We start from the raw sequence: 26804 nt of genomic DNA, 5'->3' as shown, positions 1-26804 counted from the left end.
CCTGCCCCCAGTGCCCCACGCAGCCCCGCAGCGGGGAGGGGAATATATAGGCAGCCCCCGCTGGCAGGAGCCAATGGGGGCGGCGGAGGCACCTTGTGAGCCGCTATCAGGAGGGTTATCTGCTGCCTGCCGGGGCCCAGCCTCCAATAACCTGCTCCGTGCCCAAATATGAGACTCAGCTCCGCTTCTGGCGTCATGCACCCCCCCACCTCCTCCCACCCCATGGGGGTTCAGCACCTGTATGTCCCCGAGGGGAGCCAGCCAGCCCAGCACCCGTGTCCCCCTGAGCTGGGGTCGGGGCTGTGCCCAAAGAGAGCAGGCCCCAGCGGGGACAGTCTTATCCCCAGAATGGGGTCCTCCCTCAGAACATGGCCTCCCTCAGCAGCCCAGTACTCAGCCTTAGTAGGGCGGTTGGGGGGCCTTGACCCACCTGGAACAAGCCTGGGGGTCCCCAGGGAGAATCTGGTCTCTGTGCTGGCCCTGACACGTGCAGGAGTCTTTGCAGCCCTTGCAGTGGCTGGTGGCACAGGGCACAGGGCACAAGGGGGATGGCTTCCTCCACTCTGGGACCTGGCGTTGGCACCGAACGCACGCAGCTGCTGGGCCACCTGCGCTGCTGGCGATAGCATCGTGGCTTTGTGCAGCAGCAGGGATGCTACCAACGGGGCTCGGAGCTGAGGCTGAGCCCTAGGGACCTGCACAGCTTCTTGGGCAGTGAGGAGGACGAGGAAGAGAAGACAGCCTGACCCAAGCAGCAGGCACAGAGACAGCCACAGAGCGCAGCTTGGTGCAGGGGGGTCCAGCTGCTGTGGGGCCAGCACAGAAGCCCCCAGCTGTAGAAGGGGCCAGGAGCAGGGGCACAGCCCTCCCTGCCCCTGTCCCTGTGTGCAGCCCGGCGCTGGGGCAGGAGGAAGTGTGTGCCGGATGCACAGGCACCACTCAAAAGTGAAGCCTGCCAGTACGCAGGGCCGGGACACAGGGCATTGCCCTTCTGGCACAGCCCCGCTGCAGGAGGAGCGCGTGGCGCCACGGCTCGCTGGGGACTGGGGCCTCCTGGGTCCACGGCTGCAGGGCCGGGCTCTGCCAAGGGGCTGTGGCTCCGGGCTGCTCAGAAAGCCCCAGGCTGGGCTTCAGCCCACAGGACCTTGCCATGCCGGCAAGCTGGGCGCCCAGCCCCAAACCCCCTGGTGGGGAGGTCAGCCCCAGGAGCAGAGTGGGAAGCGGCCACCCCAGCCTGGGGACCAGGCCCAGGGGACGTCCTCGGGGTGCCAGAGCAGCGCTACTCTCCCCCCTCCAGCTCCTCCTGCTTCTTGCTTTCTGCCCCAGGTAGCTCCAGCTCCAGCTCCAGCTCCGGGCAACCAGGTCAGGAAGATAGGACAGGCTGCAGCGAGCAGGTGCAGGCCTCGGCCCAAGGAGAGGTGCCCAGCCCCACTCCACACGCCACCAGCCATTTTGTGCTCTCTTTTTTTTTTTTTTTTTTTTCCTCAATTCTCTTCCCCATCCCACTTGGGCAGGGGAGGGGAGCCAGTGAAGGGCTCTGTGGCACTCAGCTGCCTGCTGGGTTAAACGACAGCAACCTGCGCCAACTCAAGCAGCTGTGCTGGAAATTACCAATCACAACCACCATCTGAGGAAAGGAAGAAGCAAAACCCATAAAGAAACAGCTCACTACTAGCTTCTTAACCACCACGTATCTTGAGGTTTAGCAGGTTGCTGTCTGGTCCAGGAAGGACAAGGACAGGCGAATGCTGTTGCCTATTTTGCTGGGACAGGTTTTGCTTTCAGAAACTACTCGCAGTGCACCAATGAGAAAAGCAGAGCTGTGAAGAGCATTTTCGAAGGCTGCTTTCCGTATCAGGGCATATGATCTGATAGGCAGCGTGCATCCCCAGAGTGAATTCAGTGCTTAAACAGATTAACTGCAGCTATTTGATGTAGCTTGTACCTGCGGTCGCTGGGGCAGGGACTCCTGTTTTCTCTTACTGACTCCTCTGCAGAAGCCTGCAATGCTCCAGCAGCAGCAGAGCAACCATCCTCAAGGCAGCAGCTCATGAATGCTACAAGCTGCCAGCTCGTGCAGGGGGCTCCTTCCCGGCCTCCTGTCGGGCCGTTCTCGGCAGTCCCAAAGACCTCCCTGTGCACGCAGGAGGCGCGCAGGATCTGCCTTCGCTGTTGTGCTCTGCTCCTGCAGACACAGGAGGGGTCTGAGAGCTCTCTTGTGCTCGCTCTCACTCTCTCTCCATGAACACAAGAGAAGAGCCCACGTGCAGCACAGGCACGCAGGCTGCCAGCTGCAGGGACACGATGAAGCAGAGCGGGGCCATCAGGGCCCCTTTGCTGCTCCCGTCCTGCGGTTCCCTCGCCTCCAGGCCCTGTTTGCGTGTGAGCTCTGCTCTGGGTGCTGGGGTGAATCAAAGAGTGGCTTGGGTTGGAGGTGATGTTAAAGATCATCTAGCTCCAACCCCTGCCATAGGCAGGGATGCCACCCAAACCAACAGCCAAAGCTGCCACCAGCTGGCCCCAAGGGAAGGGCTGCTGGGGTGGTGTTGGTGGGGCCACAAGCAGCAGCAAGGATGCTCCAGGCACCGTGCCATAGCTCTGGAGGGAGCAGAAGTGGCAGCTGGGGCTCTTGGGGTGATGTCAGCTACAAGGGGAGGAAGACAAAAAGCCATCCAGGAAAGAAAGGCATGCATCTTGTTTTAGATATCTTTATTTTATGGCAGCCTAGGCCAAGGACCGAGAGCCTCCCCGTTGTTCCTTGCAGCCATGGCTGGTGCTTCTGTGGGGCGCCTGCCTAGTTCTGCTGTTGGGGCGGTCTCTTGTGGGGCTGGGGAGAGTCCTGGGGGCTGCTGCCAGCCTTCCTCTTTGGGGGTCGCCAGGGCCCCCCAAGCGAGTGTTCCCTGCCCCTTCCAGGGGCGTAGAGGCTGGGCCTGCTGCCCCGGGAAGATGGCCCTGCTGCCGCTGCCTGTCCCGGCCCCTCCTTTTGGTCTTCTTCCTCTGCGGTGACAGGGGTGCTGGGGGGCTCCCCGGGACCCCTGAGACAGATGCCCGGGAGCTCCTCGGCATTGGGGCCCATGGTGCTGGCACAGCGGCCTGGGTGAGTGGCAGTCATCCCCCAGGGAGAGCCGGCCTGGCCGGGGGTGACCGCGGGTCTGTCCTGCCCACCAGCAGCACAGGCATCCCGGTAGTCCCCCTGCCAGCGCACCTCGGTTCTGTACAGCTCTGCAGCGACGGTGACAAGCCGTGCCACGAAGGGCACTGTGTGGCTGTGGAGGGAAGGCTGCAGCTGCCGCACCAGGGCCTGCTGGTCCAGCCCGAAGATGCACAGGGAGGCGAGGACGATTCCCTGCACCACAGCCACGTCCCACCACTGGCTGCCGTAGATCCTCCGCAGCTCCTCTTGCAGCCACGCCAGCAGGGTCCTGGTGTCAGCCAGCTGCTCCCGGAAGAAGGCTGCCCAGAGCTGGGGTGGGAAGCTGCGCTCAGGAGCCCTGAGCACCGGCCCCGCAGCCCCCTGCTCATCCTGCTGGCCGTCCCCCAGCTGCTCTGCGGGCTCTTGGACGGGACACTCCAGGTAGTCGTCAGCCGACCGCACCGAGTACTTGATGGACTGGAGCCTGCCCCCGTACAGGGGGCAACTCGGCTTCTCCTTGGCCCACCACAGTGCACAGCCCAAGCAAAGCTGGTGGAGGCAGGGCATCAGGTAGGCCACGTCATGCTGGTCGTGACGACAGAGTGAGCAGACCAAGCCCAACGACCCGTCCATGGCGGCAGGGCACTGCAAAGATGCCACCAACTGCAAGAGAGAGTGAGGCCACTGTCACTGGCGCTCCCAGGGTGGGCAGCAGCGATGTCCCGGTCCCCCAGCAGGAAACCCTTGGGCCCCGTGGCTGTGCCATCCCGTGCTCCCTGCTGGCATGGAGCCTGGCTGCGGCTGTGGCCCTGGCAGCTCCCCGAGCACCAGCGCCCTCCCCATGCCCCCCCAGGGGGACGCGTCCCTGCACAGCTCACCTGCGCTGCTGCGAGCGCACAGGGCAGGGGAAACACAGGCGAATGTTGTGGGGACGGGCACCCAGAGCAGCTGCCGGCGGCCCCACAGCACGGCCCGACCGAATCCTCGCTCAGCCCTCCAAGCCTCGCAGACACGCTGGGCAGGAGTGCAGGCACGAGCCAAGCTGGGCCGGGCTCTGCTGGCTCCCGGACATAAACGGGGAGGGCTGCGCAGTCACACTGCCTCGAGCGGTGACGTCACACTGCCTGCTCGGTGACATCACGCTGCCTCGCGTGTGACGTCACATGGAGCCATCCACCCCTGCGGCACTCACTCTGGCACTGCTCTGGCATCACTCCCTGCAATTCTGTGATTCTGTGATCATCTAACTCCAACCCCCTGCCATAGGCAGGGATGCCACCCACTAGCTTACTACATTTGCCTCACTACCCGCACAGGGAAGAAGTTCCTTCTAATGTCTAATCTAAATCTATCCTCTTTTAGTTTAAAGCCATTCCCACTGGTTCCTGGCATTGCCTAGCTGAGTAAAGAGTCCTCCTCCATCCTTTTTATAAGACTCCTTTAAGTATTGAAGGGCCGCAAGGAAGTCTCCCCGGAGCCTTCTCTTCTCCAGGCTGAACAGCCCCAGCTCTCTCAGCCTTTCTTCATAGGAGAGCTGCTCCAGCCCTCTGATCACCTTTGCAGCTCTCCCCTGGACTCGCTCCAACAGGTCCACATCTTTCTTGTGCTGGGGGCTCTGATCCAGGATGCACGACTCCAGGTGGGGCCTTACAAGGGCAGAGCAGAGGGGACAATCACCTCTCTTGCCTTGCTGGTCACTCCGCTGTTGATGCAGCCGAGGATGCAGGTGGCCTTCTGGGCTTCAAGCGCAATGCTGGCTCATATCGAGCCTTTCTTTCACGAGAACCCCCAAGTCTCTCTCCGCAGGGCTGCTCTCAATGAGTTCTTCTCCCAGTCTGTACTCCTGTCTGCGATTGCCCTGACCCAGGTGCAGCTCCTTGGACTTGGACTTGTTGACCCTCATGTAGTTCATGCGGGCTCAGTTCTCCACCCTGTCCATGTCCCTTTCGATGGCATCTCTTCCTTCTTTGGTATCAACTGCACCACTCAGCTCGGTGTCATCTGCGAACTTGCTGAGGGTGCACTCAAACCCATCGTCTACGTCACCGATGAAGGTATCGAAAAGCACCAGTCCCAAGACGGACCCTTGTGGAACACCGCTCACTCCAGCACCACTCAAGCCAGCACCGGCACTCACGCCTCTGCACATGCACCTGGGGCTGCAACCGCCATTCTGGACAGATTGGAGAGCTGGGCGATCACCAACCACATGAAGTTTAACAAAGGCAAGTGCCGGGTCCTGCACCTGGGACGGTGCAACCCTGGCTATATGTACAGACTGGGCGATGAGACGCTGGAGAGCAGCCCTGCAGAGAGGGATCTGGGGGTTGTGGTTGACAGCAAGTTGAATATGAGCCAGCAGTGTGCCCTGGCAGCCAGGAAGGCCAACCGTATTCTGGGGTGCATCAAGCACGGCATTGCTAGTCGGTCGAGGGATGTGATTGTCCTGCTCTACTCTGCGCTGGTGCAGCCTCACCTCAAGTACTGTGTGCAGTTCTGGGCACCACAGTACAAAAAGGACGTTAAACTGTTGGAGAGTGTCCAGAGGAGGGCGACGAAGATGATGAAGGGCCTAGAGGGTAAGACATATGAGGAGCAGCTGAGGTCACTGGGCCTGTTCAGCCTGGAAAAGAGGAGGCTGAGGGGGGACCTCATCGAGGCCTACAGCTTCCTCATGAGGGGGAGCGGAGGGGCTGATGACCTATTCTCTGTTATCACCAGTGACAGGACCCGTGGGAACGGTGTGAAGCTGAGGCAGGGGAAGTTTAGGCTGGACATCAGGAAGAGGTTCTTCGCCGAGAGGGTGGTCGCACACTGGAACAAGCTCCCCAGTGAAGTAGTCACTGCACCAAGCCTGTCTGAATTTAAGAAGCACTTGGACCGTGCACTTAGTCACATGGTCTAAACTTTTGGGCAGACCTGTGCGGTGCCAGGAGTTGGACTTGATGATCCTTATGGGTCCCTTCCAACTCGGGATATTCTATGATTCTATGATCTACCAGGCCTTTGCAAAGCATTTGGTGCCATCCCATAGGACATCCTTGGCTCTGAATTGGAGAGACGTGGATCTGGCGGATGGCGCACTCGGTGGGTAGGGAATTGGCTGGATGGTCGCACTCAGCGAGTTGCAGTCAGCGGCTGGATGTCCTGGTGGAGACCAGTGACAGGTGGTGTCCCTCAGGGGTTACTGCTGGGACTGACGCTGTTTAACATCTTGTTGGCAACACGGACGGTGTGATCGAGTGCAATCTCAGCGACTTTGTGGCTGACACCGTGCTGTGTGGTGCGGTCAAAACGCCGGAAGGGCAACCCCAAGTCCCTCGGCTTGTCTGCAGAGGAGAGTGTGAGAATTAAAATTGTGTTTTTGCAGTTCAACATTCGACTAACCTTGCATATTCCAAAGTGATTATGCAAGCATAATGGGTGAGGGGGAGAGAGGAGGGGGTAAGCTGATCATATAATGGGACAGTGGAAGGTCTCAGAAGAACAAGGGTTAGCAAAAACAAAAAAACATGGGCCCCTCTAGACAGGAGAGTGAAAGAAGAAAACAGGGAAAATGAGAAATTAAATGTTGGTCAAATAAAATTGTACATATATTGTATAGTAATAAGCGCTGAGTAGCTTGTTAAACTGTGGTACTCAACCAGTGAGGAAAAGGGAGGAATGAAGTGTCGGGTAGTGGGGGATGGAAAGTTATGATACAATTCTGCTGCGTGCTCCTACTTGCAGGATGCCCACCATTGCAACTGTGAATAAATATGCTGCTTCCCTGAGATCCTTGCCTGAGCCTGTGTTATTGGCTGCAGATTGTTTCTCACAAGAGGTTCTCCAGCCCTTTGATCAACTTCATGGCTGTCCCGTGGACTTGTTCTAATAGGTCCATGTCCTTCTTGTAGTGGGGGCCCTAGAGTTGAACGCAGTACTCAAGGTGTGGCCTCAACAGGGCTGAGTACAGAGGGACAATCACTTCCCTCACCCCGCTGGCCACACCAGTTCTGATACTAGCCAGGAGGCTGTTGGCCCTCTTGGCCACGTCAGCACACCGCTGGCTCCTGTTCAGCCGCCTGCCCACCAATCCCCCCCGGCTCCCTTCCCGCCGGGCAGCTTTCCAGCCACTCTGCCCCCAGCCTGTAGCCTTGCATGGGGTTGTTGTGCCCCAAGTGCAGGATGCAGCATGGCCTTGTTGAACCTCGTACAGTTGGCCTAGGCCCATCGGTCCAGCCTATCCAGGTCCCTCTGCAGAGCCTTCCTGCCCTCAGGCACATCAACACTCCTGCGCACCTTGGTGTCCTCTGCCGGCTTGCTGAGGGTGCATGCGATCCCCTCATCTGATCATTGGGGAAGATATTACAGAGAACTGGACCCAGCACTGAGCCCTGGGGACACACCACTTGTGACCGGCCTCCAACTGGATTTAGTTCCATTCACCACGACTCTCTGGGCCTGGCCTCAAGCCAGTTTTTAACCCAACGAAGTGGGTTAAAAACCCTTGAGCAACCAGGTTCTTCAGGTGAATGCTTCAGAAACGGTGTCAAAAGCCTTACTGAAGTCTAGGTAGAGAACATACACAGCCTTTCCCTCATCCACTGAGTGTGTCACCTTGTCATAGAAAGAGATTGGGCTGGTGAAGCAGGACCTGCCTTTGATAAACCAATGCTGACTGGGCCTGATGACCTGAGTGTCCTGTAGGTGTTATGTGATTGTACTCAAGGTAAGCTGCTCCATGAGCTTCCCTGGCACCAGGTCAGACTGACGGGCCTGTAGTTGCCCATATCTTCCTTCTAACCCTTCTTGGAGATGGGCATCACATTTGCTAGTCGCCAGTTGACTGGGAACCTCCCCTGGTAGCCAGGACTGCTGATAAGTGATGCAAAGTGGCATAAAAAAAATTCTCTTTAGTCACCAGTGATAGGACCTGTGGGAATGGTGTCAAGCTGAGGCAGGGGAGGTTTAGGCTAGACATCGGGAAGAGGTTCTTCACCGAGAGGGTGGTCGCACACTGGAACAGGCTCCCCAGGGGAGCAGTCACTGCACCCAGCCTGTCAGAGTTTAAGAAGCATTTGGACTGTGCACTTAGTTACATGGTCTAAAATTTTGGGTAGGCCTGTGTGGTGCCAGGAGTTGGACTCGATGATCCTTCTGGGTGTCTTCCAACTTGGGATATTCTATGATTCTATGATTCTTGTTGAGCATTTCTGACAGATCCCTCAGTACCCTTGGGTGGATCCCATCTGGCACCACAGACTTGCATATAGCTAAGTATACCTGAGCCTTTTCCTCATCTCTGGTCAGTGTGTTTTTCCCCCACATTCAATAAGGGCTGGGGATTCTCTCTCATCCTCCTTTTGTTGCTTTTTATTGTTAAGTATTTAGAGAAGCATTTTCTATCGTCCTTGGGGACAGAAGCCAGACTCAGTTCCAACTGGCCTTTGGCCCTTCTCCCTTTCTCCGTGCATAGGCTCACGATATCTTTGGATGATGTGCCTGAGTGGCCTGCCCCTTCTTCCAAAGGTCATAAATTTTTAAAATTTTATTTATTTATTTTTCCCTGAGCTCAAGCCCCAGCTCTCTGTTCAGTTGGGCAGATCCTCTTCCCTGCTTGATTGTCTTTCGGCATATGGGGACAGCCTGCTCCTGCGTCTTTAGGATTCCCTTCTCAAAGAGCGTCCATCCTTCCTTTCCCTTCAGGATTGCCTCTCAAAGGACTCCGCCAACCAGTCTCCAGAGCAGGCCAAAGTCTGCCCTCCTGAAGTCCAAGGTGGCAGTTCTGATAACCCCTCTCCTTACTTGCCCCAGAATCAAAAATTCTGAATTCCTGATAACTAGGACCAAGATGTGATCTCCAGATGGGGAGCACTTCACACTCTGCTCCTGAGGCTGACCTCCCCACCAGGGGGTTTGGGGCTGGGCGCCCAGCTTGCCAGCATGGCAAGGTCCTGCAGGCTGAAGCTCGGCCCAGGGCTTTCTCAGCAGCCCGGGAGCCACAGCCCTTTGGCAGAGCCCAGCCCTGCAGCCGTGGACCCAGGAGGCCCCAGTCCCCAGCGAGCCGTGCCGCCACGCGCTCCTCCTGCAGCGGGGCTGTGCCAGAAGGGCAATGCCCTGTGTCCCGGCCCTGCGTATGGGCAGGGCTTCACTTTTGAGAGGCGCCTGCGCATCTGGCACACACTTCCTCCTGCCCCAGCACTGGGCTGCACACAGGGACAGGGGCAGGGAGGGCTGTGCCCCTGCTCCTGGCCCCTTCTAAAGCTGGGGGCTTCTGTGCTGGCCCCTCAGCAGCTGGACCCCCCACACCATGCTGCGTTCTTTGGCTGTCCCTGTGCCTGCTGCTAGGGTCAGGCTGTCCTCTCCTCCTAGTCCTCCTCACTGCCCAAGAAGCCGTGCAGGTCCCTAGGGCTCAGCCTCAGCTCCAAGCCCCGGTGGCAGCATCCCCACTGCTGCACAAAGCCACGATGCTATCGCCAGCAGCGCAGGTGGCCCAGCAGCTGCATGCGGTCAATGCCGATGCCGGGTCCCTGAGTGGGGGAATCCACCCGCCTCGTGCCCTGTACCACCATACGCTGCAAGGGGCTGGAGATGTCTCTCCCGCACATGTTGAGGCCAGCACAGGGACCAGATTCTCCCCGGTGACCCCCGGGCTTGTTCCAAGTAGATCAAGGCCTGCCCACCGACAAAGTCTGGGCACTGAGGTCCTGAGGGAGGCCATGTTAAGGGGACACCCCTGTTGCTGTGGGGACCTGCTCTCCATGGGCACAGCCCCAACCCCAGCTCAGGAGGACACGGGTGCCAGGCTGCCTGGCTCCCCTTGGGGACATACAGGCGCTGAGCCCCCATGGGGCGGGTGGGGGGGCGGGGGAGGGTGACGCCAGAAGCGGAGCCGAGTCTCATATTTGGGCACGGAGCAGGTTATTGGAGGCTGTGGCCCCGGCAGGCAGCAGATAACCCTCGATAACAGCTCACAAGGTGCCTCTGCCGCCCCCATTGGCTCCTGCCAGCGGGGGCTGCCTATATATCCCCCTCCCCGCTGCGGGGCTGCGTCTGGCACTGGGGGCAGGATGGTGCCTGCCAGGGCACTGGGGCTGCTCCTCTGCGTGCAGCTCTGCGGGGGTGAGTAGTGGGGCTGGCCGTGGGGCAGGGGCTGGCCGTGGGGCAGTGGGCAAGCGGTGGGGCAGGGAGCAGCCGTGGGGCAGGCACCCCCCGGGCTCAGCAAGGTCCCTGGGGTTGCCCGCAGGCAGCGGGGAGCTGCGGCTGGTGGATGGCGGCGGGCGCTGCGCCGGCCAGGGTGGAGGTGAAGCACGAGGGCGAGTGGGGCTCCGTCTGCAGCTACGACTTCGACTGGGACCACCGGGGCGCTGGCGTGGTGTGCCGGCAGCTGGGCTGCGGTGCGGTGGCCCGGGCATCCCCATACGCCCCATTTGGGCAGGGCAAGGGACGCATCTGGCTGCACCCCTTCTTCTGCCGTGGCTCTGAGGCCACCTTGCAGGACTGCCCTCATTATGGCTGGGGCAAGCACTTCTGCGACCATGACCGGGACGTGGGCGTGACCTGCACAGGTGAGGTGGGGTGGTGGTGCTGGGGATGCCGTCCCGGGACCCCCCTGGACAAAGCTGAGGTTGGTGCCCGGTACAGAGGCGCTGGAGTTGCGACTGGTGGCTGGCAGGGGACCCTGTGAGGGGAGAGTGGAGGTGAAGCTGCGGGGACGCTGGGGCACGGTGGCGGATAATGCCTGGGACATGGAGGACGCCGAGGTGGTGTGCCAGCAGACGGGCTGCGGCTCGGCTCTTGGTGCCTACCACAGCTCCCTCTTTGGCCAAGCAGAAGGTTCTGTCAGCTTGGCGGTTGTTGACTGCCATGGGGCTGAGAAGGCCCTCTGGGACTGCAAGATTCAAGGCTGGGGACCCTACAATGGCCCTCATACCTACGACACTGCTGTGGTCTGCCAAGGTGAGAACTGGGGACATGCGGTGCTGCAGGGAGCCCCATCGTCCGCATCCCCCTCAGGAGCCCTCCTCTCCCGGCAGGGTTCTCCCGTCTGGCTGGAGGGGACGGTGCCTGCTCGGGGCGGCTGGAGGTGCGGCAGGGCCGGGCCTGGGCCACCGTCTGCCACGGCCACGTGGACCTCAAGGCCGCCCAGGTGGTCTGCAGGGAGCTGGGCTGCGGCACTGGCAGTGGCCGTCCCCAGGTGCCGGCCATTTTGGGGCAGCAATGGGGCCGCTCTGGGACGGCGCCTTTGAGTGCAACGGCAGCGAGCCACTCCTCGCCAACTGCGCCCGGAGGCCAACCCATGGCCAGTCCTGTGCTGGCCCCGCTTCTATCGTCTGCTCACGTAAGTGCTGGGGCTGGGGGGCTGGGGCGGACTCTTGCAGAGTGGGGTGCCCAGTGGGTCCCTGCTGTGCTGCTCCCCCAGCGCCCTCTCTCCGCCACAGCCTACACCGGTTTCCGTTTGGCGGATGGCGGCTCGGGCTGCGTCGGGCGGGTGGAGGTGGAGGAGCAGGGGACATGGGGACCCCTGTGTGCCACCGCCTGGACCCTGCCTGATGCCCACGTCCTGTGCCGCCACCTGGGCTGCGGCCCTGCTGCCTCCTTGCCCCCAGGAGGCCATTTCGGGACGGGCACGGCGACGGGGCCGCTGCGGCGCGATGCCCTGAGCTGCAGCGGGAGCGAGCGGCACCTGGGCGAGTGTCCCGTGGTGGTGCTGGGGGAGCCCGCCTGCCCCCCTGGCCATGCCGCCGCCGTCAACTGCTCAGGTAGGTGCAGGGGACGCAGGGACCCGTGGCAGGCGGGGAGCAGTGCCCGTCCCCACGGCATGGCCGGGCTCTTGCAGGCGCCGCTGAGCCCCTGCGGCTGCTGGACGGGGAGAGCCGGTGCGACGGGCGGCTGGAGGTGGCCACAAGCCCCGGGGACTGGGCCCGTGTGACTGCGGGGCTGTGGGACGACCGAGCTGCCTCCGTGGCTTGCCGGCAGCTGGGCTGCGGTGTGCCAGAGAAGGTCTACGCTGTGCCGGCCGCCAGCTTGGGCCCTGTGGAGCTGCAGGAGCTGCGGTGTGCTGGCACCGAGGAGCGCCTGGCGCAGTGCAACGCCTCGGGGCCTGCCGCAGCGCCCAGCCACAGCCCCACAGAGGCGGCCGTTGCCTGCTCAGGTGAGTGCGCCGGGAAGGGCCGCGGGTGCCCAGCGGGTGCCCCCAGCCCCATCCTGGCCCTCCCGTGCAGGCAGCCGGCGGCTGAGGCTGGCGGGCGGCCCCGGGCGCTGCGCCGGCAGGGTGGAGGTGTACACCGAGGGCACCTGGGGCACCGTCTGCCAGGACGCCTGGGGCCTGCCGGATGCCGACGTCGTGTGCCGCCAGCTGGGGTGCGGACGGGCCCTGGAGGCGCCCTGGCTCTGAGCGCTTCGGGCCCAGCGTGGGGACGCTGTGGCCGGGTGCCGGGGGCTGCTCGGGGACGGAGGCGGCTCTCTGGGACTGCCCAGCCCCAGCACGGCGTGGCTGCCGCTGGGGCGGTGGTGCCGGTGCCGTGTGCTCAGGTGAGCACTGTGATCCCTGAGCTGGGGAGCAGTCCCCACTGCCCGTGGGGTGCGCGCTGCCCCACGAGGTGCCGTGACCCCGCTGTCCCCTGTTGCTGCAGGGCTGCTGCGTCTGGCGGGGGGCAGCAGCAGCTGCAGCGGGCACCTGGAGGTGCTGCGCGAGGGGACGTGGGGCCGCGTGTGCGCCAACGACACCAGCCCCGCCACAGCTGCCGTTGTCTGCCGCCAGCTGGGCTGTGGCACCGGGGGGAGGCTGGAGGCCGTCCCCGCACAGGGCTCTGTCCCCGCCTGGCTGGGCTGGGTGCAGTGCCAGGAGGGGGCCCCCTCGCTCTGGCGCTGCCCCTCGGCGCCCTGGCACCTGCAGTCCTGCGGCCCTGCTGGGGTCACCCACATCGCCTGTGACGAGGACACCGAGGGCACGAGCGGGGCCACCACAACTGCAGGTAGCAGCTGCCGGCACGGGGATGCTTGCACAGGTGGCTCTGCCCGTGCCCACTGCCCCCTGCCCCTGCTGCCGTGTGGATCCCGGCCTCACACTGCCCCTCGCCATCCCTGCAGGTGTCACCAGCAGCGTTGCCCCACTGACAGCAGTGTCGGGGAGTGTGCCGGTGCCCACGGTCCTGTGCGTGCTCCTGGGGACGTTGCTGGGCCTGGCCCTGGCAGCCCTGGCCGTGCAGGCACACCGTGCACGGGTGCAACGCCGAGGTGGGCACCGCTTTGAGAGTCCCTTTGGGGCTGAGGGGACATGTGGGACAACATGCAACACATGCTTCATTGCAGGCCCCAACAGAGCCACAGACGCCGGCTCCGAGGTTGTGTACGAGGAGCTGGATTACAGCCTGATGCCCGAGTACCAGGAGGTGCCCAGCCACACAGGTGGGAGCACGGTCGTCCCTGGGGCCTGGGGCTCTCCCCATCTCTGGCCGAGCACCCAGTACCCCCTTCTCCACTGCAGGCTCCCTGTCCAAGGGCTCAGGCATGAAGTTGCTGAACGACAACTGGGATGGGTACAAGGAGGAGAGCAACCCCGGAGCAACCCTAGGTAGAGGAAGGGGAACTCGGTAGGGACTGAAAGGCACAGGGGACCCAAGGAGAGGGCCTGTGGGCAAGCAGTGGTGCTGGGGAGGTGAGGGCACGCGGCCCTTGCAGCTGCGTCCTCAGCCCCAGCCCCTCCATGCCTGGTGCAGCCCCCCCGACCCAGCCTGGGCACGGCCCCCCAGATGGCTACGACGATGCTGCGGCTGTGCTGGAGGAGCCCCCTGCTCCCCACAGCAGGGACGCCCCGGCGCAGCCCCACGGGGACACGGGCTATGACGACGTTGACATCAGCACCCTGGGGACAGTGCCGTAAGGAGACCCTGGGGACATGGCTGCAAGAGGGGGCTCCGGCCCCAGGGAGGGGTGGCCCTGCCTATGGGGGGCACCCATCCCTGCCGAGCCCTCAGCACGCTGCAGAAACGGCTCCATCGGCCCGCCCGCACCCATTGCCCAAGGTCACGCCAGGGTCCTTGTGAAGTTTTTCAGCATGGCCTTTCTCTGTGCAGTGCTCTTTCCAATTAAAGCCCCCAAGTGCTTGGAACCTCGCTCCCAGCACTGGCGCCTCTCTCTCTCCTGGGTCCATCGTCCGTCCCTCGGGGCCACGGGGCAGAGCTGGGCCCACAGGCACGTCCCCACGGCTCTGGGCATGTGGGAAGGTTGGGGAAGAGCCCAGGGCCTGGCCCCAGGGCCTTCCTTTGGCCCCAGAGCTGCACACTTTCCCCGCCAGGAGAACAGGCTGAGGGAAGGGCACGGCGCATCCCAGGGATGTTTCCCCTTCCTCAGTATCCATAACTGAGTCAGCACAGGTTCCTGCTGCTGGGTGGAGCCACCCGAGAGGAGAGGAGTGCCTTCCGCCCCCCCAGCCTCCCCTTGCCTTCCCAGACCCCCCGCTGGAAGGGTAACCGGGACATAGCTCCCTCCTGTGGGGTGTCGTGCTCCAGGAGGTCTCCTATCTTCAGGCTGGGCTTCAGCTTTCGCAGTGCAACCAGCTCCTGCAGTGCGTCCTCATTCAGCGCCGACACACTCAGCCTTGCATTGGAAGGAAAGAAGAAGCCTCAGTACCGGAGGTGAAGGGGGCACCTGAGAGTCTCCCCGTGGTACGCGTGGCAGGGCTCACCCCAGTGCCTGCAGCGGGCAGGCAGGATGCCCGAGCTGCCGCAGCAGCAGCACTGCCCCGGCTCCCAGCTCAGTGTCGCTCAGGTCCAGGCAGCTCAGGCTGCAGCTCTCCCCAAGGTGCGTGGCCAGGGCCTGGCAGCAGGTGCCCGTCAGGTGGCAGCTCCCCAGCCTGCAGGTCCAAGGAGAGACAGCAGTGGTGGGGATGTACCGGCAGTGCTGGAGCTGCTCAGGCTGCGCAGGAGCACAGCCAGTACTGCATGCCCTTACCGCAGCACCCGCAACTGGCACGCGTGATCCCGGAGCCCCTCGCACAGCAGCTGTACGCCGGCATCCCGCAGTCCTGTGTTGAAGGACAGGTCCAGCTCCTCCAGGTGTGGGCTGGTGCCCAGCACTGCAGCGAGGTCCTGGCAGCAGGCGCTGGTCATGCGGGTGTACCGCAGCCTGCGGGAGACAGCCTCATCGGCACCGGTCCTCCCATGCCACACCCCATTGCAGTGGCCATCCCCAGCCCGCTGTCAGTGGGACAGAGGGACAAGGCCAGCCTGCACGACATTGTTGGGCACATCCCCAGCCCTCTGCTCCCCAAGCCTGGGATGTGTCCACAGGGACCTGCCAGGGACTCAGCGTTCCCAGTGCCGCTCACCGTAGGATGCGCAGTTGGCAGCCAGGCTGCCGCAGCCCGGTACAGAGCAGCTGCACGCCGCTGTCACCCAGTGCTCCATCGCCCAGCTCCAGGCAGACCAGGCTGGGGTGAGTGGCCAGCAGCATCCCCAGGGCCTTGCAGCCACCCTCTGTCAATCCACACCACTGCAGCCTGCGGGGAGAGCAGCAGAGAAGCCAGCCAGCCAGCACGGAGGGACAGCAGCCACCCATCCCATGGCTGGCCACCAGCATGGAGAGGCTGCCCTTCACCCTCCCGCATGGGATCCAGCCCTTCCCCATCAGCACCCCCTGAGCAGGGACGGACGGAGGTGGCCACCCAGCGCCCAGGGGCAGGCCCCATACCTGAGGTTCTGCAGTGAGCTGTCCGCGTGCCCCAGTGCGTGGCAGAGTGGGTGCAGAGGAGAGCACAGCTCCTCCTGCAGTGGGTGCTGCCTGGGAACGAGAGGACAGGTATGTCCATAATCTCCCATGATTCTCCCCAAGAATAAGTAAAACCCTCCACCAAGGGACTAAACCACTAGTGAAGAGACATGGTGGTGTTTGGATGGAAAGAGGCATTCACCATTTCAGCTTCCAAAACCCTCCTTTGTGATGGAGAAGGGGAAATCTCTGTCATTTTGGCCACTGGAGCAGAGCGGCGGTACTCACCAAGGCAAAACTGTGGCCGGCTCCTCCCTGCACTGCTGCTGGTGGAAGGAGCAGCTCCGGAGGGTGACACTGTCCAGTCCATCCCACTGCTTAATGCAGAAACAAAGAGCCATCTGGTCGTATGGCGTCAGCTTGATGTCGTGCAAATCTATTCCTGTGAAACATCCCAACACATTCTGCACAAAGCTTTTTTCACTCATCTCGTACAAAAAGTGGAAAGTGTCCAACTCCTTAATCATCATCGCTTCACTGCGATGGGAAAGGCCTCTGTGTCTTGTCTGAAGCCACCTCAGAAGATCTTCCCGAGCTCGTGGTGAAATTCTGCACCCGATTCTTTCACCTGCGTACTCTATTGATTTGGGGTTTACCAGACCAAACAGGAACCGAATTGTTAAGTTCAAATCCTTCCTAGATTTGCTGTAGCTTTCTAACAATGTATTTACGTTCTTTGCAGGGGCCTCTGGGTCACTGACAGTTTCCTCATCATCATCCAGGACATAAAACATAGCCGCAAAAAACTCATGGAGGTGCAGGTGAGTGAAGCTGTAGACATTGCCTTGGTCTACGCCTTTCTTCAGGCTTTTCTCATTGAGGAAGAGGGAGAGAAGGTCTGGCCAGTCCAAGCCACAGTCCTTGATTTCCCTTTCCTCAAAGAGGACCTTGTGTTTCCAGATGCCATCAGCAGCCAAGGAGCAAAGCTTGCGCAGGAACTGCTGCAGGTACTGCTGGGCATTGCTGCCTCTGCAATTCATTAACCAGGAGAGGTAGAACATGCCCATCCACGTGGTGGCCTTGGAGCACTCAAGAAGGTTGTTCTTCTTGTAAAGCTCTTGCTCAAGGATGGTGCAGATGGTCCAGCTCATGATGGGGATGATGCACAAGCTATAGAGGGTCTCATTTCCCCTGGTGAACCTGAAGGCCACATCTGCTTTATTGTCATTCTTGAAGTACCTGTGAAAATACTCCTCCCTTGCAGCTGCCGAGAAGCCCAAGATTTCCACGTAACACTCACCCTCCAGGCACCGCCCCAGGTTTTGAAGAGCCGTTGGCCTTGTGGTGATGAGCAAAGAGGATGCAGGGAGAACAGTCCTCTTGAGCAAGCTCATCAGCGTGATTTCCAGTGGCTTTGCTTCCCTGGGGTCAGAGCTCAGCTCATCTTTGGGCTGAGCCAAAGGGAACCCCAGGGCCTCGAAGCCATCAAAGATGAACAAGACCTTCTCCTGATTGTCCAGGATACTTCCAGCTGGTATTCGCTGGTGAGGGCAGCATTTTGAAACCAGGTCCAACACACTCACTTGTTTGGAAAGGGAAAGCTCTTTGCAGTCTATGCAGAAGACATAGTCAAACTGCATGTAGAGGGCCCCTTCCACCCACTCCACCATCATCTTCCTGACCATCATCGTCTTCCCCATGCCTGGGGCACCCACCAGCACCACAGTCTGTGGTGTTTGCCCATCTTCATCAGGTTTAAACAGTGTCTGCGCAGTGACAGCGGTGGTGGTGTCGGCACATCCCCAGCTGACATCTGCACCTTCAGGCTCGCCTCCGCGCTGGCTCCAAGGCTTCTTGGCGATAGTCAGGGCAGTGTAGCGGCTGCTCACGGACAGGTTCTCCCCTAAGCAGGAGTTCAGCTCTTTGTACCGGAGGAACTCTCTGGCCACGTGCTCTCTGTACTTCTGCTTGTACTCTACATCAGAGAGAAGCAGAGTCAGTGCCAAAGTGAGCCAAACTTCCTGACCAGCACAACTGTGCTCCTGACACACCAACAGTGTGGGACATTTGTTTCAATGGCCTGCCTCAATGCAAAATTCAGTTATGCATTTCCTACATGCCACCCATCAAGCCGCCTTTATTTTTCTGGGAATTTTTAATGGGAACGTCCCCAAAGTGTCCCCCTGTGTCCCCAGCTAGGAACCCATCTGGCAACCTAGGTCTTCTGGGCTGCAAGAACTGCTTGAAGAAGCACCACTTGCCCCTTCCAGGCATCCCCGTCCTTATCACCGTGGTCCTCTCTCTGCTGCTGGTCCCACCACTCCCTTAAGGGGAAGGGTGCAGTGGGAACCTGGCAGGATCAGTGGGACACCTTCACCTTTCCAGCCTCATCACAGAGCTGAAACCTGCTCTTTTACACACTTTTATCTGTCTCCAGAACTCAAAAGACAAAGAAAATCAAAGTTTTCCCCAGTTTCTTACCCTTCACCTTCTCATCCAGGATTTTTTCAGCAAGGTCTCTCTGCTTCATCTCCTCAAACAACCCAATGGCGATGTCCACGGCGGCATCTTCCCCGTAGCTGTTGCCCATGCAGTTGACAAGCGTGGAAGGGTGCGTGGCCTCCACCAGCACATCCTCAGGGATATTCCAGCCTCCTTTGGTATGAACATGCGACAACTTTGTCTTGAACTCTTGGAAGCCTTCAAGTGTGAGACCTTCCAGTGCACCTAAGAGGACAGTGAATGCACTCCCTTCTCCTGCCATCACAGGATATGGAAAATCACCTGCAAAAAAACAAGGCTTGGAAGTCAGCGCTCTCTTCCCATTGTTCTAGGACATGCCTGAGAACACATAAGCACTAAAAGCAGCTGGGCTGGTACCGAAGACTCAGTCTCACGGCCATTCAGAAAGTGCCAGGGTAGGGGTAGTGGTGTGAACTTCACCCACAGCTGTATATACAAGGGAGGGGAAGGGTTGCTGAGACGGGAATAGCTGCTGGCTCAGAGATTCAAGAGGAGAAACACCTATGCAGAAAGGCAGCAAACCGTAGGGGACAAGCACCCAGGATATCACCCAGTGGCATGGCGCAGCACTGGAGGTACAAGCCATGGAGACCAACCTGTGCTTTCCCCGGGGCTGTGCCCACCTGGCTGGCCAGGACACTGCAGGAGCCTTATAGCCAAGAGCAGAACAGTGCTCAGCCCAGCAGCACATGGGGCTGGTGCTGGGGGGCGACAGGTAAACCCCTGGTCCCCCAGCGAGCCATGCCGCCATGTGCTCCTCCTGCAGCGGGGACGTGCCGGAAGGACCTGGGCAATGCCCAATGATGCATATAAGCAGGGCGTCATTTTTGAGAGGCGCCTGCGCATCCGGCACACACTTCCTCCTGCCCCAGCACCGGGCTGCACACAGGGACAGGGGCAGGGAGGGCTGGGCCCCTGCTCCTGGCCCCTTCTAAAGCTGGGGGCTTCTGTGCTGGCCCCGCAGCAGCTGGAAGAAGAAGGAAGCTGCAGGGGGTTGCTACTGCCTACTGCGGTTTCCACCCCGGAGCAAGGGGGACCTCACAAGGGGATCTGATCACAGGAAGTGTGAAACTGAGTTTAGATGATTGCCAAAAGAGATTAGGATAGAGAAATTAAAAATAGCTGTGCAAAATTCAGAATTAGACTGGGAGCTGTCAGGGAAGATGGTTACTGGGATGATATGTATGGACAGAAAGGAAAAAGAAGCTGGGAACAACAGCAGCTGTTGTTCTCACCTAACAGCTCTCCTGGACAGGGAGGTGCAGCAGAGGAAACCTTTCAGTAATGAGGGGGGCAGACAACAAAGCAGAGGAGTAGGGGGTGGCTGGAAATGGCAATGGTAGTGGTAGCACATCAGAAGAAATGGATTTTTGTATAAGTAATGCAGAAAACAGGAAAAGGCCATCATAAAGGGTCAGATGACAGAAACAAGCTTTAACAGAGACAGATACAGTGTACTGGAAACAGCCATCCCAGGAGGATCAATCCTGTGGAAAATCCGGTGCCAAAGCTGAAGTAATGGCACCTGCCAGTCCTCTGGACAAATACTTGTGGTCCTAAAGAAGGTGAGACTGCTCTGAGTAAAATTTTCAACAAATTTTGAAAACAATGTCATTGTTTTTTTAGAAATTATAAACCTAATTTTTCACTGTGGTCCATTAGCAAGGCTGACAGAAAATCCTGGCAAACAACGGTGGAGTACTGCCAAATAAACACGTTCACCATGAGAACGGCTCCTATTTTAGGGAGTGTGCCAGTGGTTATTGCTAAGTTACCAGAAGACAACAAGTGGTTTTCAATTATAGGTCCAACCATTTCACCACCATCCCACTTATTGAAGAATCATTTTTTCAGTGTTGCTCTTGCATTTGGACAGAAGGGATTAAAACCCTGTGCTGGCACTACAGGGGCTTCCCAACATACTTGCAGGACACAGGCTTACTTCAGAAACATGTTCAAACTGTTGTCTCCAAAGAAAAAAGAAAAATCACCATCTTATATGGATGCATCCATATACCAGCATATACTCCAGCAACCAGAGCTGCAGAAGAAGCGAGAGTGATCCAACTTTTAAAATTAAAAGATGAAATAGGATTTGAAGTCCATTTGGAAGAGACACAATTAAGTGAAAGCCCTGGCTACCTACTAGGAATTACCATTGGTGAGACAGGAAGAGAGAGGTGCAAGAATGGTTAAGGTTTGCATGAAATCAAAGCTTTTTCTGATCAAGCCCAACTCAGAACACCGTTAGGGGGATTTAATTTATAACGGCAGCATGCCCATAACTCTGCTGGTATCAGCAGGCTGTTGTGGTTTAACCCAGCAGGCAGCTGAGCACTACACAGCTGTTCACTCATGTCCCCCCACCCCCACAGTGGGATGGGGGAGAATCAGACAGAAAAGGTGAAAACCCGTGGGTTGAGATAAAGACAGCTTAATAGGACAGAAAAGGAAGGGAAAATAATGATAATAGCAATGATAAAAGAATATACAAAGCAAGTGATGCGCAGTGCAATCGCTCACCACCCGCTGACCAATGCCCAGCCCAGCCCCGAGCAGTGTCACCACTCACCCCAGCCAACCCCACCAGTTTTATTGTTCAGCATGATGCCGTATGGTGTGGAATGTCCCTCTGGCCAGTGTGGGTCAGCTGTCCTGGTTCTGCCCCCTGCCTGTTCCTGGTGCATCCCCAGCCTCCTCGCTGGCAGAGCAGCCCCAGAAGCTGGAAAGTCCCTGGCTGTGTGAGCACTGCTTGGCAAGTACTAAAACATCAGTGTGTTATAGCATTATTCTCATTCTAAATCTGAAATACAGAACCATACCAGCTATGAGGAAGAAAATTAACTCTATTCCAGCTGAAACCAGGATACAGACCATCATGGAATTTCCTGGTTAAGCCTCTGGAGTGGAGGTGGAGCAAGGGACATGATGATGCACCAAAGTAGTGGGAAAATGCTGCTCTAAAAGCCTCTGCACCAAAACAGCCAGTACCAGAAATTTCAATAGGAACTTCCTCATCAGCTGCTTCTAGAGAGCTGAAAAATTAGTTATAGAATCACTTGGGTTGGAAAAGACCCTTAAGATCAAGCCTAACCATCACCTAACACTACCAAGTCCACCATTAAACCATGTGTTGAATACCTCCAGGGACAGGCCACCACCTCCCTTGGCAGCATGTTCCAATGCCTACCAACCCCTTCGGTGAAGAAATTAATCCTGGCATCCAATCTAAACCTCCCGTGGCACAACTTGAGGCTGTTTCCTCATGTCCAGTAACTTGTCACCTGAGAACAGAGACCTACATGCTCCTCACTACAATGTCCTTTCAGGTAGTTGTCCTTTCAGTTGCCCAGGCAACTGAATATTAACATTAATTGGTATTAATATTAATTGGTATTTATTAATATTAATAAATATTAATTTGTATTACTTAATATTGATTTTAATTAATATTACTTGGTATCAATTAATTAATATTAATTGGTAGAAGAGTTACCATACAGACCTTACAATGACCAGATCTCAATCCTGCCCTGTCTGAACAAGCTGCAGGTCACACTGTTGAGAAAAAAAAACAGCTGCAATCATTGGCTGTGGATACAAGTGTACTAGTAATAAACCAGAGGTACACTTCATCAATGAAAACACTAGATATGAGCAGGGAAAAATAGTCCTCTGTGCTGCTATTAATAGAATAGGAGAGCAAGTAGCATGGAAACTATCAAAAACTCACGCCCACTAAGAGTACAGATATTATTAAAAGAAGAAACATCTAAGCAGAACCCTTTGCATCTCTTCTTGGACTGTGATTTATTTATTTATTTTTTTAAATAATGGAATAAAATAGGGAGGTGTGGTTGGAGAAAGGGAGATAGGAAACATATGGCAGGAAACAAAAATGATATTTCTGATAAGCTCAGAAAGATAATGGAAAGAAGATATATGTAATGCATGTTAAAGCACATGGGAAGACTGAAAACAATACATAAATATTTTAATAAGCCAGATCAGCTGGCTCAGTTTAACTGCTGCAGTCTTGAGACACAGGAGGGTTTGCAGCATCCTTGCTGGACTCAAGAAGATAACCTGCCTTTGGTAGATGACGAGAGATGAAGAACAGTGAACACAGCACTGGCTCACAAACCAGGCCACTAGCTGTGTGTAGAGGTAACTAAACAAGCCTCAGCTGCCAGATTTTGCCTGTTGGAGCTTTGTTTTATTTCAGTTTAACTGGAGTAGTCAGTAATTCCTGCAATAGGATTTTTCATGATTAGATATCTAACCTGTGCCCTGACGTGGTCTTGCTTAGCTTGGTCTAACTCCTTAAGGCAATAATAATAATTTAGGATCCGAGAATAAGAACTGTTACAGCTCTCAAGGGAACCCAGAGAATCAAGGCATGGATGGATCCACCCAGGCTGGAGAGTCTGCTACAGCGTTAGAAAAATGCTCTAAAATTATAATAACATGATGATGTTGGGTTTATTCATTTACAGGATCAGCCTCAAGGGACAATAAGTTGCAGTGAAGCAGCTAGAATAGTGACAGAGCTGCTAAATCCTATAATGGTCCCTTAAATGAGGCAGATGCAGGAAGAATTTGGGAATGGCGTAGGGGAAGGAATCAAACAAGGAAAAAAAAAAAACAAGTTTGAAATAGAGAGAGAGAAGCTAAGTGCTAGAAGTATTTAATTAAAGACAGAATTGTGGATTAAGCATATACATACATGCAATTACAATGATTATAATCTTGCTCATGCTAACAGCAAACACATGGCTAACTAGGTGTGGAGGGGGAACCATCTATCATTTTCAAAAAATTAGGGGGAGGCATCCAGAAAAGCTTTTTAAAGAACAGAGACTGAGAGAAATGCTGCTTTGTACCCCTTAATATATCCTGCTAACCAGTTAATTGCATTTTTGCAAAGTTTTGTCAATTATTGTAATCATAATACACTCTAGAGGTAACATGCTTATACATATGATTATTGCAGAGCTAGCCAGTTATGACATGAAGTACTACAGTTACTATATGAAACCTACAGCACAGGCCTAAGGTCCAAGCAGGAAGTAGAATTAGGAAGAGGATTAGAAGTGAGGTTACAAGATAGGGCTAAGGTCTTTCCTAGAGTTAAGGCCAGAAAAAAATTTGCTGTAACATAGGTGCAACGCTCCTCCCAGAAACAGACTAAAAATAAGATTAAATACACACCTGAGAGGTTCAAGAAAAAGATGTAGACTTGGCAATGTTATGATGATTGAATTTGATGATCTCAAGGCTCTTTTCTAACCTAAAATAATTTTATAAGCTACCTATAATACAGAATTAAAATCCATACAGCAGACAGCACTAAAAACAAGGGTACATACAAGCTCCTTTTTGCTGTACCCACCCAGCCTGGCTGCCCTGCTCAGAGCTTCCTACTGTGCCATCCTCCAGCCCACTGGGCATCAGATAGGTCTGGGAACAGCTGCATCCCTCGGGAAGCCCAGGGCACATCCTGTTCCTTCCTAAGGATGATGCTGCTGCTGAGACCCTGTGCTCCCAGGAACAGCATGGAGCTTACAGCAGGGGCTCCCCAGAGCCAGGGATGTTCTTGTCCCTGCATGCTGTGAGCCCAGGGGAGGAGGAAAAATCATCAGCATGGTTTTTACAGTTCCAGTTTCCATCTGACCTTGAAGGAGCTGTTTTCACCTTGCTGCATCTTGAGCTGAAGCACTGCTTGCTGTGCTGGCACTCTGCTTTCTCTTATGCTCACCTGCCATTTGTTTAATGTTTGCTTCAAATGTGGGCAGATGTTTTTTTCTTTAAAGTGGGATTTAAGCAGTCTGGGTATTTTCTTAGGCACGCTGATATAGCTGAGATGCACACCAGCATAGCCAACCTGTGCATATTGGCCCCTCTTCCTACAACTTGCAGGAGTAAAATCTCTTAAAATGCCCAGGCTCCCTGCAAAATCACATTAAGCTTGTCAGTGGGTCCTACATAACTGTATGGAGAAAGATGGACAAGCACTGCAGCCCTTATTTCCCGAGCAAATCAAGCTGAAAGAGCCATAGACAGTCCCAGGACCTGGCCATGGGTAAAAGCAAGGTTTGAGCCCAGAGATATGAGTGTGAGGACTGTGGCTGGAGGAGGTGGGGGCTGGGGCAGCAGAGGGGCGGCTGCTTGCTTTTAAACTGGGAGGATTCAGGGAGAAGGGAAGAAGAGCTGGCACAAACCCACCCCGTTACACAGCGTTTTAACTTCCTCCCCTGCACTGTGCACAATATCTCTGGCAAGACAGCTTGCCACCCCTTGTGGGATCATCATCCTCAGAAATCCTTTATCCTGGTGCCATAAGCCCCCAGATCCTCCCCCCCCGCCTTCTCTATGCACAGAAAAATCCCAGATTACCAGGCTGCCCCCCTCCCATTCTCCCCAGTACATTCCCCCTGTTTGTGGCTACAACTTGCTGCAAACCCAGGTGGGGTTTGGAGGAGCAGAGGAGCAGGCAGGGTGCTCAATGCTGCAGGGACAGCACCAAATTGCTCAGCCCTGAGAAATGGGGATGTGAGACAGAGCTGTCATGCCTTATTCCCCCTACCCCCCTCTCATCCCGTCCCCCTCCACAGTCCCAGCCCTTCCTGCCCTATTGGAGCATCCTCCCCCCTCCCCTGCTCTCCATCTTCCTGCAGTCTGCAGAGCTGCATTGTGGGAAACTCCCAAGTTTTTTCCACCCCCCCCCCCTTCCTCTGCCTCCCTCCCTCTTCTCTGCGCAAGAGCCAGCTCCGAGGTGCGACTCGTAGGGCCGGAGGACAAGAGGTAAGGGCTGCTGCTGCTGCTTTTCCCCCCATGCCCGCCAGCACTGGGGAAGGGGCAGAGCTGCCGGGGTCCCTCGCTATCATCCGAGAGCTGTGCAGTGTCTGTGCTGCGGGGTGGCTCAGCCAGATAGCCACGCAGATCTACCTGCTCAAGGTGAGTGTCCGCCTCTCTGCAGCTGCGTGTGATGGAGGCCAGGGGCTGCCATGCCGGGAGCGAGAGCGCCCGCCAGTGTGTTTTTTTCTCCCTGTTAACAAATAATGATGTTTTTAACCCAAAGCAGCGAGGGCGGGTGGCTCTAGGCAGCCCCTTTCCCCACACCTTTCCTCCTGCTCCCTGAAGGTCAGGCAGCCAGAGGAGGAGGCATTTCCGCAAAGGCAGAGCCCGCCGGCCTCCGCGTACCTGCCGCAGCCTCCGCGCGATGCACCAGGCTGGCCTCACCAGGACTGAGCTCCCTGCTTCCAGCCTCTGGGCAAGCTGCAGCCCCGGGATGGAGGCTGGGGACCTGGTGCTGTTCCGGAGACAGAGCTGGCTCCGGGCATGGAAAACCAGAGCTGACTGTGTCCCGGAAATGGTACGGGCAGGAGGAGGTCGCTGCAGCACTTCGGTCTCGGCAGGAAAACTGCAAACCTCCCTGGAAGGCTTTCAGCAGGCTTCCAGCTGGGTTTCCTCTCCTGTCTGCCTGCACGGTGTTATTCACTCGCCCTTTGCTCTGTGTCGATGCGTTAAAAGTCTGTTTAATCACTTGCAATCCTGAGGCAGGAGGCTATGCAAAGCGAGCGCTGCTGCTGCCTTGTTTTCTGTGTTAGAAGCTGTGGGTTGTTGGGGGGGGGACAAAAGGGGGGCGAACATCTTTGATTACAAATGGATAGCCTTTGATATACTCCCCTGCTTTGTGCTGGAAAGCTTTTTACAAAGGAAAACCTGCCCAAAATAAATAGAATAAGCACAAAATGGAGAGCTGAAAGGCAAGGCTGCCTATTTCGGGCTTTGGGGAGAAGAGCGCACCAAATGAGCAGGGGGAGGAGGACACCAGACCTGGGCTTCTGCCTCACAGTGTGTACAGCAGGCATGAAATGCAAGGGGGAAGTCTTGGGCATGTTGGTCTGTCCTTGCCCTTGTGTGCATCTGTGCCCCATACGTTTGCACTGACCTGTTGATTTGTTCCCTGCTCCTGTCCGGGGTCTCAGTGACCATCAGGTGGGGGAAGGAACCTGATTTTTACCTGGGAATCAAGGTCAGCCTGGGAAAAACTTCAGCGGTGGGGTGAAAGAAAGAAGCCTGATGGCAGCCCAGTTTTCCTGGGTGGGGCTTGGGCAGGATGCTGTCGGGAGAGGGAGGATGGACGTAGCTGGATGGAGCTCCCTGCTCTGTCTTGGGACTGACCTCCAAAGTCTGACCTTCACAGCTGTGACCTTCAGCAGTTTCCATCTTTCCTTAGCCACAGCACCGAAAACTAGCCCCTCACCCATGGTATTGCTGCAGAACAGTGGGAGAAAAATCCAGAATTCCTCTGAATGCATGTATTCATCCCTTGGCTGGCAGACAGCCACGACTGTGGGCTTGCCCGGGTGTGCTGGCCCCATCCGTGGTGGGGGGGGATGGGGGTTGGACAGCTCTGAGCAAGCCTTTCTATGCAGGATGTACTTGGGGT

The 26804-nt window shown here is 57.1% G+C and overlaps 2 protein-coding genes across 5 annotated transcripts; one reads left to right on the top strand and one right to left on the bottom strand.

Annotated features, from left to right (window-relative positions):
- The first annotated feature begins 10185 nt into the window (after positions 1 to 10185).
- LOC118244287 (scavenger receptor cysteine-rich type 1 protein M130-like) lies at positions 10186 to 14000 on the top strand. Its single transcript, XM_050710859.1, is given in 15 exon segments — positions 10186 to 10237; positions 10362 to 10408; positions 10410 to 10683; positions 10760 to 11074; positions 11152 to 11303; positions 11306 to 11456; positions 11557 to 11877; positions 11955 to 12269; positions 12340 to 12500; positions 12502 to 12649; positions 12751 to 13095; positions 13208 to 13354; positions 13430 to 13525; positions 13605 to 13691; positions 13837 to 14000. Coding segments are annotated over 15 exon segments (2775 nt in total).
- Positions 14001 to 14159: 159 nt separating this feature from the next.
- On the bottom strand, positions 14160 to 26415 carry LOC118244680 (NACHT, LRR and PYD domains-containing protein 12-like). Of its 4 annotated transcripts, none has more exons than XM_035539809.1 (10): positions 25553 to 25831; positions 25298 to 25397; positions 21855 to 21907; positions 18308 to 18610; positions 16115 to 17801; positions 15809 to 15898; positions 15447 to 15617; positions 15071 to 15244; positions 14805 to 14972; positions 14160 to 14716 (listed from the first exon to the last, which is right to left on the bottom strand). In XM_035539809.1, exons 4-10 carry the CDS (start codon positions 18588 to 18590, stop codon positions 14485 to 14487), a joined length of 2805 nt encoding a protein of 934 aa, XP_035395702.1. In that variant the 5' UTR covers positions 18591 to 18610; positions 21855 to 21907; positions 25298 to 25397; positions 25553 to 25831; the 3' UTR covers positions 14160 to 14484. The 4 variants fall into 4 exon arrangements, with proteins under 4 accessions (XP_035395702.1, XP_050567244.1, XP_035395703.1 ...); XM_050711287.1 differs by lacking the exon at positions 25553 to 25831 and adding an exon at positions 26304 to 26415 and having other exon boundaries at positions 14162 to 14716; XM_035539810.2 differs by lacking the exon at positions 21855 to 21907 and having other exon boundaries at positions 14163 to 14716.
- Between the last annotated feature and the right edge of the window lie 389 nt (positions 26416 to 26804).

The sequence above is a fragment of the Cygnus atratus genome, chromosome 5 (assembly GCF_013377495.2).
Source record: "Cygnus atratus isolate AKBS03 ecotype Queensland, Australia chromosome 5, CAtr_DNAZoo_HiC_assembly, whole genome shotgun sequence".
Taxonomy (NCBI): Eukaryota; Metazoa; Chordata; class Aves; order Anseriformes; family Anatidae; genus Cygnus; species Cygnus atratus.
Note: the sequence above shows the minus strand (reverse complement) of the source record. Positions and strands in the feature narration are given on the sequence as shown.

What these genes read in the sequence shown, in the direction of transcription:
- LOC118244680 (XM_050711287.1), bottom strand. Translation starts at nt 18,590, where the DNA reads ATGGCAGGAGAAGGGAGTGCATTCACTGTCCTCTTAGGTGCACTGGAA. An exon ending in CCGGCCACAGTTTTGCCTTG is followed by an intron (nt 15,899 to 16,114) that starts GTGAGTACCGCC and finishes TCTCGTTCCCAG; the next exon opens with GCAGCACCCACTGCAGGAGG. An exon ending in TGCCAACTGCGCATCCTACG is followed by an intron (nt 15,245 to 15,446) that starts GTGAGCGGCACT and finishes TGTCTCCCGCAG; the next exon opens with GCTGCGGTACACCCGCATGA.